Consider the following 15390-nt stretch of genomic DNA (forward strand, 5'->3'; position numbering starts at 1 on the left):
CAAAGAAAAGGAAGGATTTTAACATATTGTTGAGTTCCTTTTATGTGCCAGAGAATTTACTATGCAGTCTCATTTTAACTCTTATAACCCAGTGAGAGGTGGGTATCTCCCAAGTTGTAGATGAGGAAACAAGCTCATAGAGGCTGACATAGGTCAAATAGTATGTAAATAAATACCTAACCCAGAATGAAAATCTAATTGGAATCTTTCTGGCTATAAAGGTGGTGTTTTCCTACCATACTATCTTTCCCAAAGTGTGTATCTTTTGGTCCACTGTTAAAGTACAGGTGGTAGGTAGAGATGACAAGAACAGTGAGTGTTGCAGAATAGAGTAGGAGCTCTTTAGAGAGGCTTCCCAGACCTCCTATTTTCTGTTTCAGCATCTTGTTTGTTTCTTTCATAGTACTCAACACAAAGTGTACTTAGATATCAATTTATTAATCTTGTCCACCTAAAGCCATTAACTTAAAGAAAAATCCCAGGAATGACTTCTAAATCTTACCAAACTGTTTACTTCAAATTATTCCTTCCTTTATAACTCTTCTTAACACACTCTTAGATACATCTCATATTTTGCTGGTTTTAACTAAACATAACTAGTGATTACTATGATAGCATTTTTATCTCCCTAGGAAAATATAAGTGATATAAGACTCCTAAAGCTACAAACTTCAGGTTTTTATTGCATCCTTACATCCTTTCCACGTTATTTACTGTTTGAATTAAAGTAGTTAAGAATTTTTTTATAGATTGAATTATGATTTTGAGTAATGTAAAATCTTCAGTTGTGTTTTAGCATCCCATACAGCCCTTAAGTGATTTGGAAGCACTGTCACACTAGTGCAAATAGCCTTTCACAAACTTTGAGCAGACTTAAGCAGCTGAATTATCTGTGGTAAAACTAGAATTGTCAAATTTGTCAGGTTTTTTTAATCTTTAACAACCAATATTAGTCAGTTTAGCTATCTGAGAATGTTTTATAATTAGCTTAATCTGATGGGCTTGTTAGAGTGTAGCTCTGTCAAAAATCATGTTCCATAGGGATCCTACTGAATTTCTTTTATGGTTAACTGATAATACTTGCCCTTAAAATTGTCCAAATCAAATTTCTTTTCCATGCTTTATGGTACAGAACTGATACTTCAGATAGTGTTTGTCAGTGTGATAAAGAAAGTACATGAGGGGCTGGCCCAGTGGCATATTGGTTAAGTTCCCGTGTTCAGCTTCGGTGGCCCAGGGTTCTCAGATTCCGATCTTGGGCATGGACCTACTTACCGAAGAAAAAGATTTTCTTCCTCAAAAAAAAAGAAAGTAAATGATACTTTCTTAGGAAAAATTTGGCCCCTGTTTGTATATTCCTAAATATTAACAGCAGTCTTTGCTACCAGGATATTTGGGTCTTTTAGAAATCTGTGGGCCGGCTCCATGACTTAGTGGTTAAGTGCATGCGCTCCGCTACTGGCGGCCCGGGTTTGGATCCCGAGTGTGCACCGACGTACCGCTTCTCCGGCCATGCTGAGGCCGGGTCCCACGTACAGCAACTAGAAGGATGTACAACTATCTACTGGGGCTTTGGGAAAAAAAAAAAGGAGGAGGATTGGCAATAGATGTTAGCTCAGAGCGGGTCTTCCTCAGCTAAAAGAGGAGGATTAGCATGGATGTTAGCTCAGGGCTGATCTTCCTCACCAAAAAAAAAAAATCTATAAGACAGAATGTTGATTGTCATTGAATTATCTATGTTTAGTGATAGTGCAAATTTTGCTTAGCTTGTAATTCACTCCTTCCTTGGGGGAGTTAGCTTAAGTCCATCAGATCATCTGAAAGCAACAGAACCCCTGGACATTGACATGTGTAACTTTGTACAGAAATGCACTCACTGATTTCATGAGATCAGAAGCATCTTGGTGAAGACTGCTTCTCTTGTGTAAATCTAGTCACACATTTTCTGTGACCATTCCTTTTTAAGTAAAGATCCATATGGTAAATTTCTCTTAGATTTAGTACCTTGGAAATTTTTTCCCCAACAAACTTGTATACTAATTTTTTATCAAATATAATAAAAACAAATTCAACTTGGGACATTTTAAGTTGTTGCTTTGATTGCCATTAACCATAGACAAAATTTGTGGCTTGCGTTAGTTAATTGCCCGTAACTTTTATGTCTGTCTCAGCTCTTAAGTGTCTGATTTGACTTGACAGCGTTTTTTTTTTTTTTTTTTTTTTTTTTGGTGAGAAAGATTAGCCTTGAGCTAACATCTGTTGCCAGTCCTCCTCTTTTTTGCTGAGGAAGATTGGTCCTGAGCTAACATCTGTGCCCATCTTCCTCTATTTTATGTGGGACGCCACTACAGCGTGGCTTGATAAGCCGTGGTCCGCCTATGGCATCAGAACCTGTGAACCCCAGGCCACTGAAGCCGAGTGCTTCAGTGAACTTAACCACTATGCCACCAGGCTGGCCCCCAGCCTTTTTGATTTTAGTGTGGTTTCATTGGCTTTTTTTCGGGGGGGGGGCTCTATTGAGACATTGTGGAGCTCTGTTCCCCCTTTTCCCAACTTCTTTTTTTTTTTTTTTTAAAGATTTTATTTATTTATTTTCCCCCCCCAAAGCCCCAGTAGATAGTTGTATGTCATAGCTGCACATTCTTCTAGTTGCTGTATGTGGGACGCGGCCTCAGCATGGCCAGAGAAGCGGTGTGTCGGTGCGCGCCCGGGATCCGAACCCGGGCCGCCAGCAGCAGAGCGCACGCACTTAACCGCTAAGCCACGGGGCCGGCCCTTCCCAACTTCTTGTACTTAGGCAGCAGGGTCATGGGAGCCGTTGTGACCAGTGAAGTGTGAGCAGAAATTATATGTGTTAACTGTGTAGAGGCAGTGAAAAACCCTTTCCTGATTGTCTCCTTGCTTCTTTGACCAGGGAAGCCTCATGTACCAAATGCTACAGCTCCAACATGGTGGACCCTTACTCAAACATTTGAATGAGAAAGAAACCTTGGTTGTGTCAAGCCTCTGAGATTTAGGGAGTAATTTGGTTCCCAAGCATACCTGTCTTGTCCTGTGGGAATACAGAATTATCAGTCACACTTCAAGGCTAATCAGTTCTTTAGAAAAGATTTAAACCATGTTTACTGTCTCTTTTGTGCTTTCAATTTTGAGGTGTTAAGTAGATTATATCCAGGCGTCTCGGCTTTCCAGAATCTTAGGGTAGGCAGAGCTGTTTCAAAATTATGTGCCAGCTTCTCTAAAGATGAGTAAAATCATCCTTTGGCTGGTATGTTAAGTATGTGCGTACCATATGAAGGACATTTTGCTTTCATGGTATGCCTCAGAATATGAAGGAATCATAAAAGGGCATAACACTTCCCTTGTCGTGCAGATTAATTCTTTGATGGAGTTCTTTTTCATTCCTTAATTTCTAAACCACATCTCTTCAGAACTAATTATTGAGATTTTAAGGGAGGCATTCATCACATTAAGTTCTTTGGCCAGCCTGAGCTCTTTTACCTTAGGTCTATTAGTTTTCCCTTTGTTCCTCAATCGAGTTATTCTCCCAATACTGTTGCTGGCACAGGTCTGGGTATCTGATTTTTATTCATTTGGGAACTACTCCCCCCACCCCTCCCGTATTGTAGACATCAGGTTTTCCTTTGCTGCTGTACTTCTCTTTCTCCCTTTTAGCTCAGAAGACAGAATTTTTTTCTAGATATGGTACAAGAGCCATTCATCTTCATACAGGGATCCAAGCTCTCAGTGTTAATAGTTTCTCTGATAATCATAAGATGGGAATGTTCCTAAAATTACAACTATTGATGCTGTCCTCCTTCTAAGTTTGCCTTTTTTTTATTATCAAAGGATAAAATACTTTTTCTCAGCAACTGGGAAAGTGCTTAAAAATATTTGTTCTCTTCTCCTTGCTAGTCTCTTCTAGTGCAGAATGGCTTTCTGTGATGATGAATCTTTTCTCTTTATTGTATTTATCCTTATTTTCAGGTTTTTAGTTATTTTCTGAAGTGTCTGTAGGGCAATAGTCATCGTGATAAAGGGAAACTCAACATAAGGGAAAGACGATGGCGTTTTATTGAAAAGTACAGGTCTACACTGCCACTTCTAATTTAACAACAGATCTTCCCAGGCGAAGAAGTGCTCGCATTTAATATAAATATTTTATTGATTCATCTCAGGGAGTAAAGACTTCTTTATATGTTAGTCAAGATGTGTGCATATAAAATATATTCTGATCTCGAACCAGCAATTTGAAATAACTATGCCTGTAACTAATAATTGGTCTAGAAAAATTTTTTAATGAGGTGGTTTTTGTAAGGTGAATTTTGTAGAGGGAGTTTTAAAATTTACAGAGGTACCTTGCTTTTTCCCCTGACTTTTCCCATGATAGTTCTGCGTCACCCCCTAAGATAACTTTGCATTCTTTCCATTTGACATAGTGATTTGGGAAGCTTGCCTTCATGAGCAAGCCAGAAATAAATTTATTGTCTTAAGTTTCTTCTCATGTTGGGTCTCTGGAGGAGTTTCTTTTCAACAGTCTTCAGTCAACTGAAGATTCCACTGTCACCATCATGTCTGTCATCTGGATTACTTTTTTCATTGAGAAGGGGCCTACAGAGGTCGAGGCAGAGTTACTTAGTTCATCTTAGTTTTTGTGTGTGTGTGTCTGTGTTAAATACACATAAAATCTCCCATCTGAACTGTTTTTAACTGTACAGTTCGGTGGTATTAAATACATTCACATTTTTGTGCAGCTGTTACCATCCATCCCCATGATTCTTTTCATCTTGTAAAACTGAAACTCTATACCCGTTAAACAATAACTCCTCATTCTCCCCTCCCCTCAGCCCCTGGCAACTACCGTTATACTTTCTGTTTTTATGATTTTGACTAATCTAAGTACTTCATATAAATGGAATCATACAATATTTGTCTTTTTTGTGACTGGCTTCTTTCATTTAGCGTGATGTCTTCAGGGTTCATCCATGTTGTAGCATGTGTCAGAATTTCCTTCCTTTTTAAGGCTGAATAGTAATATTCTGTTGTATGTATATTCCATAGTTTGCTTACCCATTCATCCGTCGATGGACACTTGGGTTGCTTCCACTTTTTGGCTTTTGTGAATGTTGTTGCTATGAACATGGATGTACAAATCTCTCTTCAAGACCCTGCTTTCAATTCTTTTTGGTATGTACCCGGAAGTGGAATGCTGGATCATAGGGTAATCCTATTTTTAAAGTTTTTTGAGGAACCACCATACTGTTTTACATAGTAGCTGTACCATTTTACATGCCCACTAACAGGGCAGAGGGTCCCGTTTCTCCAGATCCCTGCCAACGCTTGTTGTTTTTTTGTTTAATCCTTTTTTTTTTTTTTTTTTTGCTGAGGAAGATTTGCCCTGAGCTAACATCTGTTGCCAATCTTCCTCTTTTTCTGCTTGAGGAAGAAGCCCTGAGCTAACATCTGTGCCAGTCTTAGTGGGTCGCTGCCACAGCATGGCCGATGAGTGGTGTAGGTCTGCGCCTGGGATCTGAACCCATGAACCCCAGGCCGCTGAAGCAGAGTGCAGTTACAGAACTTAACCACTACACAACTCCAGTCCCTGTTTTCTGTTTTTTTGGTAGTAGCCATTCTAATGAGTATGAGGTGGTAGATCATCTTAGTTTTTTAAATAGATAAAGGAAAGAGCTAGGTTTTTCCCCTTAACTTTCTTGCTCTAAATGAACCCTAGGGGCTCTTGATTGGAATCAAATCTGATTATTGTATAAGGTGGCACTTTCCTATTCGTTGTTATAGATTGCTTTGATGGGCTTATCCTCCCTGCCCTTTTGTTAATACCAACCAGCCACTTTTCCATATAAAACACAAGTTATAACCCTGTACATTCTGCCTGCCTCTTCTTGATAATCTATAGCAGATGAACCAGTAAAGCTTCTAGAGTACAGTATACCAAGTTCTCAGAATATCCCCAAATGCCTTGACTCTTGTATTATGAAATGGTGTTAGTTCTCTTTTAGTCATTTCACGTACAGGATTCAAGATCAGATCATATAATACTAGATGCTTCACACTATAAGTCCGTATAGATGCCATAGTCTTGTTAATTGAGAATATTATTTGAATGTACAGTAATCTCTCTTATCTGGGAGTGATACGTTCCCAGATCCCCAGTGGATGCTTGAAACTGTGGATAGTACATACCGAACTCTATGTATACTGTGTTTTTCCCTATGTGTACATATTTGAAGTCCTACAGCAAAACTAGCACAAATTTCCTTTCTTCACAGTTTCATGTCGAGAAGATTTGTTCTTAGCCTAGATCTTAACAATCTCAGCATGAATGTGATTTTTTTTTCGTAAGTCAGAAGATTCACCCTTTCACTGAAAGGCAGCACGTTACAGCTTCTCTTGGGCATATTCAAATTGCCCGCATCACTGCTCTTGTGCTTTGGGGCCACTGTTAAGTAAAATAAGGATTACTTGAACAGGAGCACTGTAATATCACACAGTCGATCTGATACCTGAAGTGGCTACTAAGTGACTAACTGGTGGGCAGTGTATACAGTGTGGATACGCTGGACAAAGGGTTGATTCATGTCCTGGGTGGGATGGAGTTGGATGGCGTGAGATTTATTCACTGCTACTTAGGACAGCACGCGATTTAAAACTTATGAATGGTTTATTTCTGGAATTTTCCGTTTAGTATTTTCAGACTATGGTTGACCTCGGGTAGCTGAAACCATGGGTAAGGGGGAACTCTGTATAGGCACTTTGCTGAAGTCTGGTAACACAGGACACCTATACTAAATTCCCCGTTATACCTTCAAGGAACAGACCTCAGATCTTCAGGATGATTCTCTGGGTTTCCGAGACGTTTTTAGGGACAGAGATAATTAAATTTTCTACTAAATAAAATGGGCTGCAGAAAAAGGGCCAATTAAAATTGCTGAGAAAGAACTATAGAATTTCTGGTTCTATCTAGAGGGGATCCTTAAACAGGTTTCATTTACCTAGGAAATATTCAGTCAAGCCCACCAGAATGTATTTCTCAATCTCTCTGTTTAATGTAGTTCGTCTTACCCTCTTCATTCTTCCTCAGATGTTTGTGTGCCTTTTGTGGCATAAGATACTGTGCTCTTCGGCGAATATAGAGATAAAGACACAGTTCATGCCCTTTTAGAAAGGTAATATTTAGTGGGAAGAAAAATGCTGATCCTCAGTACAGGGAAATACTAACATGGATTGGAGAGCACAGGAAAGCTTCACAGAATAAGATGTTTGAGTTTGATCCAGAGGGGCGAATAGTTTCCTAGGCAAAGAGGAAGGGTCATTGGCCACCTGATCAGCTTTTGCGTAAAGCAAATCCAAGACCTCTTCAGAATCTTGAGTGACAGAACTTTTCTAAGGCAGTGTCTGATGCTGTGGCCCTTTTCTTCCCTTGGGGTGGTTACCTTTTGTGTTCTTGGACTTAAGAAGTTCTTGTTTCTGTGAGCACTCTACTTGTAAAGTTAGTCGAATGTAGTTAAGAGCTCAGGCACTTAAGTTAGATTGGGTTTGAATTTTGCTTTTACCACTTAACCAGCTGTGTGACTTCAGGCACGTTACTCTTAGCTTTAGTTTTCTGTCTTTAAAGTTAGGATTCTGGGTTGTAACAGCTGGCAAACATTTTTTTCCAAGTTAGGAGAAATTATGATTACAGCCCTGTGTGCTTTGGTGCGAGGTACGTTAATCCTGTCAGCCAGTACAGAGCCTGTTCATTTTCCTGGGTTTTGAGCAGTTTGCTTCCATCTTGACCCTGATCTCATTAGCAGTTGTAGAATTGGACCTGTTGGTTAACTTGTAGTCAGTGTGATAGCTGGAGACATGCCCCCTCTTAGATTTTGTGCTCTTTTTTTTGTGTGTGTGTGAGAGGAAGATCAGCCCTGAGCTAACATCCATGCTAATCCTCCTCTTTTTGCTGAGGAAGACCGGCTCTGAGCTAACATCTGTTGCCAGTCCTCCTCCTTTTTTTCCCCGAAGCCCCAGTAGTAGATAGTTGTATGTCACAGTTGCACTTCCTTCTAGTTGCTGTATGTGGGACGCGGCCTCAGCATGGCCGGACAAGCGGTGCGTCGGTGCGCACTTAACCACCAGTAGCGGAGCAGGTGCCCCTAACCACTAAGCTGTGGGGCCGGCTCTGTCTTTATAAGGCTAAAAGACTATTGAAACTCAGCAGAGACTTGATTTACCAGCTGGCAGGGACAATCAAGTTTTACTGGGATGTTGATCTAGACATGTTAGAGCCATGAGAGTATCTGTTCTCTACTAGGCATTGACAGTAAGCTTTTTGAAGATAATATTCTGGGGAGGTTAACTTTTAGGTGGAAAAAGATGTGTTTTAAGCAAGAATAAATCACATTTTAATTATTAAGCTTTGTGTCTCTGAAACCATTTATCTTGCATCTGTTCTTATAAAAGCAAAGAATATTTATTCAAATAAATAGTCAAATCTGAAGTAATATGATTAAATCAAAGCACAACTCTGAAGTCAGATTGCCTGGGTTGTAATCCACTGACACTGTGATTTTGAGCAAGTTTAATCTCCACATTCTTTAGTTTCCTCATATAAAATGGGGATAATACTGGTACCTACTTCAAAGGTCTGTTGAGATTAAATTAGTTAATACATGCAAAGCATTTGGAACAGTGCCTGGCATGAGGTGTTTTATTTGTGAATGAGTTTATTGAATGAATGTGTAAATACTTCTAAGAGCAAAACCAACAACCAAAGCTAAATTAAAGTCAGTGTGAAAAACATTTGACTCTCCTTCTGGCAGGATAGTCCAGTAACAAATAGAGGCAAGCTGGTTTAATATAATGGATGTTTGACTAGGCTATTATCACACAAGGAAGGGGAAATGACCTGGAACCAAAAAGGCTTAGTATGTTTGATTAAGATGCCCTTTGAATTGTAGGGGGATTTGAATATTTCAGAGTTTCTGTAACAGTGGTGATTTTCAGTCAACTACCATTGTTCCCAAACTATCAGAAGTCTCAGAAATTATATTTTATTGCCCAGATTTCATGTACCAAACTGCCTGTGCATCCACAAGTAGTGTTTCCACCATGAGTTGCATTCTCTGGGTCCATAAGTTATGATCATACCTGCTGCGTACAGATTTGACAGCCTTCCCTTGTCCCAGAAATGTGTAGATCACTTTGATAAAATAGTTGCTGCAAATATGATTTTATGAAATAGTAGTTGTGTTGAGAAATTTATGTTAATGTAACTTGTGCTAATCTTCTGCTGATGGAGCGTTTAAGGGTGTGGCCAGTCTAAAGTTTTGGATAAATTAGAGCTTTCACATATAGTTTTGGGGTACATTATAGTTGGGATGATGTTTCTGTTGCTGGTGTTAAAAGGATAAGGATGACACCAGTGTTATCATGAAAACGTCACTGTGGTCATAATTTGTGCAAATTGGTACAAAGCATTGGTTGTAGAACTTTCAGGTGTAGTAGGAAGCTCTTTCCTTTTCTGACTTATGCTACTATTATCCCTTAATCTACTACCATCAGAAGTGGAGAAATGCCTGAAGACGAGGGGCTAAGAGGAGTAGTTGGGGTTTTAAAAGTAAATAATTCCTACAACGCAGTAACAAAAAGATAAATAACTGAATTAAAAAATTGGCAAATCATCTGAATAGATATTTTCCAAAGAACATATACAAATGACCAATAAGCACATGAAAAGGTGCTCAGCATCAGTAGCCATCAAGGAAATGCAAATCAGAAGCATGAGATACCACTTCATAGCCACTAGGATGACTACTAAAAACAAAAGGAAACTAACAAGTGGTGAGAGTATGGAGAAATTAGGATCCTCCTATATTGCTGGTGGGAATGTAAAAATGGTGCAGCCACTGTGAAAAATGCTTTGGCAGTTCCTTCCTCAAAAAGTTACTATATGACCCTGCAGTTCCACTCCTAGGTGTGTATTCAGGAGACTTGAAAGCATACTTCCGTGAATGTTCATAGCATTGTTCAGAATAGCCAGAAAGTGGAAATTCAACTCAAAGTCCATTAACTGATGGAATAGATAAATAAAATGTATATCCATATAGTAAGTGAAGTATTGATATGAGCTGCACTATGGATGAACCTTGAAACATGCTAGGTGAAAGAAGGCAGTCACAAAAGACATATTATATGGTTCCATTTATATGAAATGTCCAGAATAGGTAAGTCCATAAACACGGAAAGTAGATTGATGGTTGACTACTGCTGAGGGAGTTAGGGGTAAATGGAGAGTGACTGCTAATGGGTATGGAGCTTTTCTTTTTTGAGTGATGAAAATGTTCTAAAATTGATTGTGGTGATGGTCGCACAATTCTCTGAATATATCAAAAACCATTGAATTGTACACTTTAAATGGGTGAATTCTAAGGTATGTGAATTATGGATCAGTAAAGCTGTTATTTAATAAAAGCAGATAACTTCTGCTTCTGTAATTGTACCATGGTCTTTTGTGTGTTGTTTTGTGGCTTTCTAAACGAAGGGAATTATATACTTAATTGAATCTGGGATAGTAGAATATCATTGTTTTAAATCTAATTCCCCCCTCACATTGTAAAAATATTAAATGTTCATTGTTGAAAATGTTAAAGCGTAGAAAAGTGAACCATTCTAAATCATCTGGAATAGTACCCAGAGACATACCACTGTTAAGTTTGTGGTGGTACATATCAGATATTTGTGTATAGTTTTTCCATATATAATGTTGCAAAGCCCTACAATTTAAAAGAATTAATGGTCTTTTCTGTGTAGCTAGGTTACTTTTTTAATTGCTCTGTTGGGACCAATTTAGAAAAGCAAATTACTGGTTCACTTCTGAGGCATATTTAATTTGTTGTTAGTTTTTGAGATAAACTAGTATGAAAGTGAGCTTAAAATAATACCCTCTTACTCCACTGCCTCTAAATTTAGTCTTTTTTCATGACTATGGTTAAAAAAAATTTGGATTGGGCCGGCCCCGTGGCTTAGCGGTTAAGTGTGTACACTCCGCTACTGGTGCACTGCTTGTCCGGCCATGCTGAGGCCGTATCCCACATACAGCAACTAGAAGGATGTGCAACTGCGGCATACAACTATCTACTGGGGCTTTGGGGAAAAAAAGAGGAGGAGGATTGGCAGTAGATGTTAGCTCAGAGCAGGTCTTCCTTAGCAAAAAGAGGGGGATTAGCATGGATGTTAGCTCAGGGCTGATCTTCCTCACACACACAAAAAAATTTGCATGTTTCAAATGAATGCTTTCAGGCTCCCACAAATGAATTGTCTTATTACCATACTCCCTAGTATTTCTTTTTTTTCTGAAAATGCTTCAGAATTGCACTTTTAAAAATCAGCTTTATTGAGGTATAATTTATATGTGATAAAAATATACTACTTTTACATTTATAATTCAATAAGTTTTGATAAATGTATTCAGTTGTGTAACCATGTAGAACAATTCTCTCATCCCTCTAAGTTTCCCTAGTACTCTTTTGTGCATAAGCCCCTTACTTCACCCCCATACCTTGGTAATCACTTACTGTCTGTCTTTATAGTTTTGCATTTTCTATGACTTGATTTAAGTGGAATTATACAATCTTTTTTGGTCTGGCTTTTTTTAATTAGCATGATTTTGAAATTCATCGTATTGTTACTTGTATCGGTAGTTCATTCCTTTTTATTCTTGAGTAGTATTCCATCGTATAGATGGACATTTGGGTTGTTTTCACTTTTTGGCTATTATGAATAAAGTTGCTGTGAACATTTGTATTAAAGTCTTTGTGAAGATATATTTTCATTTCTCTTGGGATAATACCTAGGAGTGGGATTGCTGAGTCTTATGCTGTTTAACTGTAAAAGAAACTACCAAACTGTTTTCCAAAGACCTTACATCTTAATATTTCTGTTTGTTTCAGAATAATTTTCTGAAACAGATATTTTCCTGGGATTACACATAATATAAGGTACCATTAAGTAGTGTTCCGTAAGGTCACCTTGTGAATCATACCTTAATACTGTATGCTTATGCTTAGAGTGTTAATGTATGCTAAGGTGCTTGTTAAAATGCAGATCCTTGGGTTTTATCACCAAAGATTCTAAAATAGTAAAGTTGGAGAGCTACATGGTAATATGGCATTTAGTCTTTTCTAAAAGCATAGTTTTCATTAATATATTTATTCAGTTAGAGTTTATTGAGTTTTTGATTCTTCCTTTGCATTCACATTCATTGCATTACCTATTTTTTCCTATACTTGACATCTCTCAAAGTTTATCTGGGCCCCTTTCTTTGCTCGCCACCTAGTGGTAACAATTAGGAACCACCAAAATTTTGCTGATGAATTAATTCATAGAAAGTGGACAGTGCCCTTTTGAAGGAGGAAGGATGGAAACATCCAAAGATAAGTGTGGTTTGTGTTTGTCACTAGCCAAATGTTCAGTGTATGTTTACTATATGAATGAATTCCCCTTCCTCCCGTGACTTTTTTGGGAAATATAATTTATTTGTATTTATTTGAAAGAAAATACATTTTTAGAGTCTTTTCTTTTTTTGCTGAGGATGATTCACCCTGAGCTAACGTCTGTGCCAGTCTTCCTCTATTTTGTGTGTGGGTCACCACCACAGCATGGTGGATGAGTGGTGTACGTCTGCACCTGGGATCTGAACCCGCGAACCCGGGCCGCTGAAGCAGAGCACACCAAACTTAACCACTCGGCCACAGGACTGGCCCCTAGAGTGTTAAATTTTTAATCTTTGTCTTAAACTGCCAGCTCTATTATTTTTACTGGGAAATGGGTAGGTGTGTCTTCCTAGTTCCCTTATTTTGTATGAGAGAGAGGTCTCCAAACCATAGTGTGTTATACTAGCTACCATATGAAGTCATTTTGATTCCATACAAGCTTATATTCCAGATTCTTTTGTTCTAGGCTACTGTGAAGGGATGTGTTAACAAAACTTAGTGTGTAAGGTCTGATTTTACTTTTTCACTTATAGAAATGGTGGAATCAATGAAGAAAGTAGCAGGGATGGATGTGGAGTTGACAGTTGAAGAAAGAAATCTCCTATCTGTTGCATATAAAAATGTGATTGGAGCTAGAAGAGCTTCCTGGAGAATAATCAGCAGCATTGAACAGAAAGAAGAAAACAAGGGAGGAGAAGACAAACTAAAAATGATTCGGGAATATCGGCAAATGGTGAGATTCTCGTATCCTAGACATCTTTAAAGAAAGATGCCTTAGGTGTTGGACATTTTAGATCACAGCATAGTACACGTGTGTTGTATACATGTGTAATATATATTTTATATTTTAATGGATTTGCATCTTTTACTCACCTGGATTAGGAATTATAGGCTATATATTTCAGGGCAGGTGAAGAACTTTTTTCCCTGTAAGCTGCGGAGGGTGTTGTTCAATTTTGAGCACTGCACTAGTAAGGAACTAATTTTTTTTTTTTTTTTTTTTTGTGAGGAAGATCAGCCCTGAGCTAACATCTGTGCTAATCCTCCTCCTTTTGCTGAGGAAGACCCGCTCTGAGCTAACATCTATTGCCAATCCTCCTCCCTTTTTTTTCCCCCCCAAAGCCCCAGTAGATAGTTGTATGTCATAGCTGCACATCCTTCTAGTTGCTGTATGTGGGACACGGCCTCAGCATGGCCGGAGAAGCAGTGCGTCAGTGCACGCCCGGGATCCGAACCCGGGCCGCCAGTAGTGGAGTGCGCGCACTTAACCACTAAGCCACGGGGGCGGCCCTAAAGAACTAATTTAATCTTTATTTTTATTGTGGTAACTGCAAAATACTTCATTGAGTGACTTGAAATTACTATTCAGGGCAGTTTAACAAATATTTGTGTGCCTTTTATGTACCACACAATTTGCTAGGTGCTGTGGATGCAGAGATGAGACAGATATAGTTAGTATCCTTGTGGAGACTTAGTCTAGTCATTGTTTTTTTAATAGACTAGGAAATATCAGAGGACATTGGACATTATTCCATGTTTTGTTTCAGATGTAATATTTTTCTTACTGTGGGGTTTTGGTCAAAAAAGTTTGACAGCCATTGGTTTAGTGCAGTGGTTCTCAACCAAAGGTGATTTTGCTCCTCAGAGGACATTTGACAATGTCTAGAGTCATGTTTAATTGTCACAACTTGGAGGATGCTGTTGGCATCTAGTAGGTAGAGACAGGGATGCTGCTAAACATCCTACCATGCATAGAACAGCCCCCCACAACAAAGAATTATCTAGCTCCAAATGGCAGTATAGTGCTGCTGTTGAGAAACTGATTCTAGTAGAACAGATAGGCATATAAACACACTTAGATAGAGTGAGGGAAGTTACAGAAGCAGGCGCAAAATAGCATGGGGAGTGAATTTGGTAGGGGAGGGAAAGGGGAAACCATGTTTATTGACTATCTTCAGCTCTGTTGGGCACTGTTCTGAGTGGGGAGATATTTATAATTATATAATTGTGCAAGATACTGAATTTATTTAATTTTTAAATGACCCTGTAAAGGGTAGGTATTATTCCAATTTATAGGTGGGAAAACTGAGGTTCTGAGTGATTAGGTAACATACTTGGTGTCACATAGAAGGTGGTGATCTGGTATCAATGTGACCATTACCCTCAAATGTGTTGGAACAAAGAGTATGGATTGTCAATAGACAACTTTGGTGTCTCAGAGGGATTAGGAAATGAGAAAGTTGAAAGTGCTGAAGAGAGAGAAGTCTGTGTGCTAGATTGTGGGATTTGGGCTAAGTAAGAAAGGAAGCAGGAAGCAAAGAGAGGGACTGATAAATTGAGAAGAGATGAAAGATTCAAAAGGCTGGAGGTCTTGATGTGTCCCTAAGTAGGAATAACAGGAGTAAAGAAACTAGAAAAAGAAGTTATAGTCTAGTAGTGAAATATTAGAATTTAAGACTTCTAGGATAGATCAGCACAATTAAGGGGTATTGACGAGTGAAGGTCATGGAGTTGAGGTCAAGGAACTATGTTGAAAGGAACATAGGTGACAGTACCTTGGTGTGATAGCAGGAATTGGAGAGGTAGGCTGTAGGTACTCTGTGAATGTAGATGAAGGGCCTACAGAGATCTATTGATGACAGAAATTGGGAAATTAGAACATAGAGAATGAGCGCTTCCAAGGAGGAGGGGTTTGGAGTAATAGGAGAGAGGTCGTACTGAATCAGTGAGGAGCTAAGAGAATTCAGAAATCGTCCCTCTCCTAAAGCAATCTACTTGAAAAGCCACAAGTTTATTCAGGAAAGAGCTAGTTTTACTTAGGATCAGAATGAGATTATAGGAGAAGAGAGTGGGAGAATTAGTTACAGTGGAAAGGAGGTTCCAGAGGGCATGAGAAGAACTT

The 15390-nt window shown here is 38.8% G+C and overlaps 1 protein-coding gene across 1 annotated transcript in view; it reads left to right on the forward strand.

The window, feature by feature from the left end:
* YWHAE (tyrosine 3-monooxygenase/tryptophan 5-monooxygenase activation protein epsilon) overlaps nucleotides 1–15390 on the forward strand; it is a 39869-nt gene that overhangs the window by 13393 nt on the left and 11086 nt on the right. Inside the window, exon 2 of the mRNA XM_004433323.3 lies at nucleotides 13022–13221. Coding sequence (XP_004433380.1) covers nucleotides 13022–13221 — 200 coding nt within the window. The remainder of the gene's footprint in view (nucleotides 1–13021; nucleotides 13222–15390) is intronic.

Source organism: Ceratotherium simum, chromosome 16 (assembly GCF_057802395.1).
Source record: "Ceratotherium simum simum isolate JZ-2026a chromosome 16, ASM5780239v1, whole genome shotgun sequence".
In the NCBI taxonomy this organism is placed as follows: Eukaryota; Metazoa; Chordata; class Mammalia; order Perissodactyla; family Rhinocerotidae; genus Ceratotherium; species Ceratotherium simum.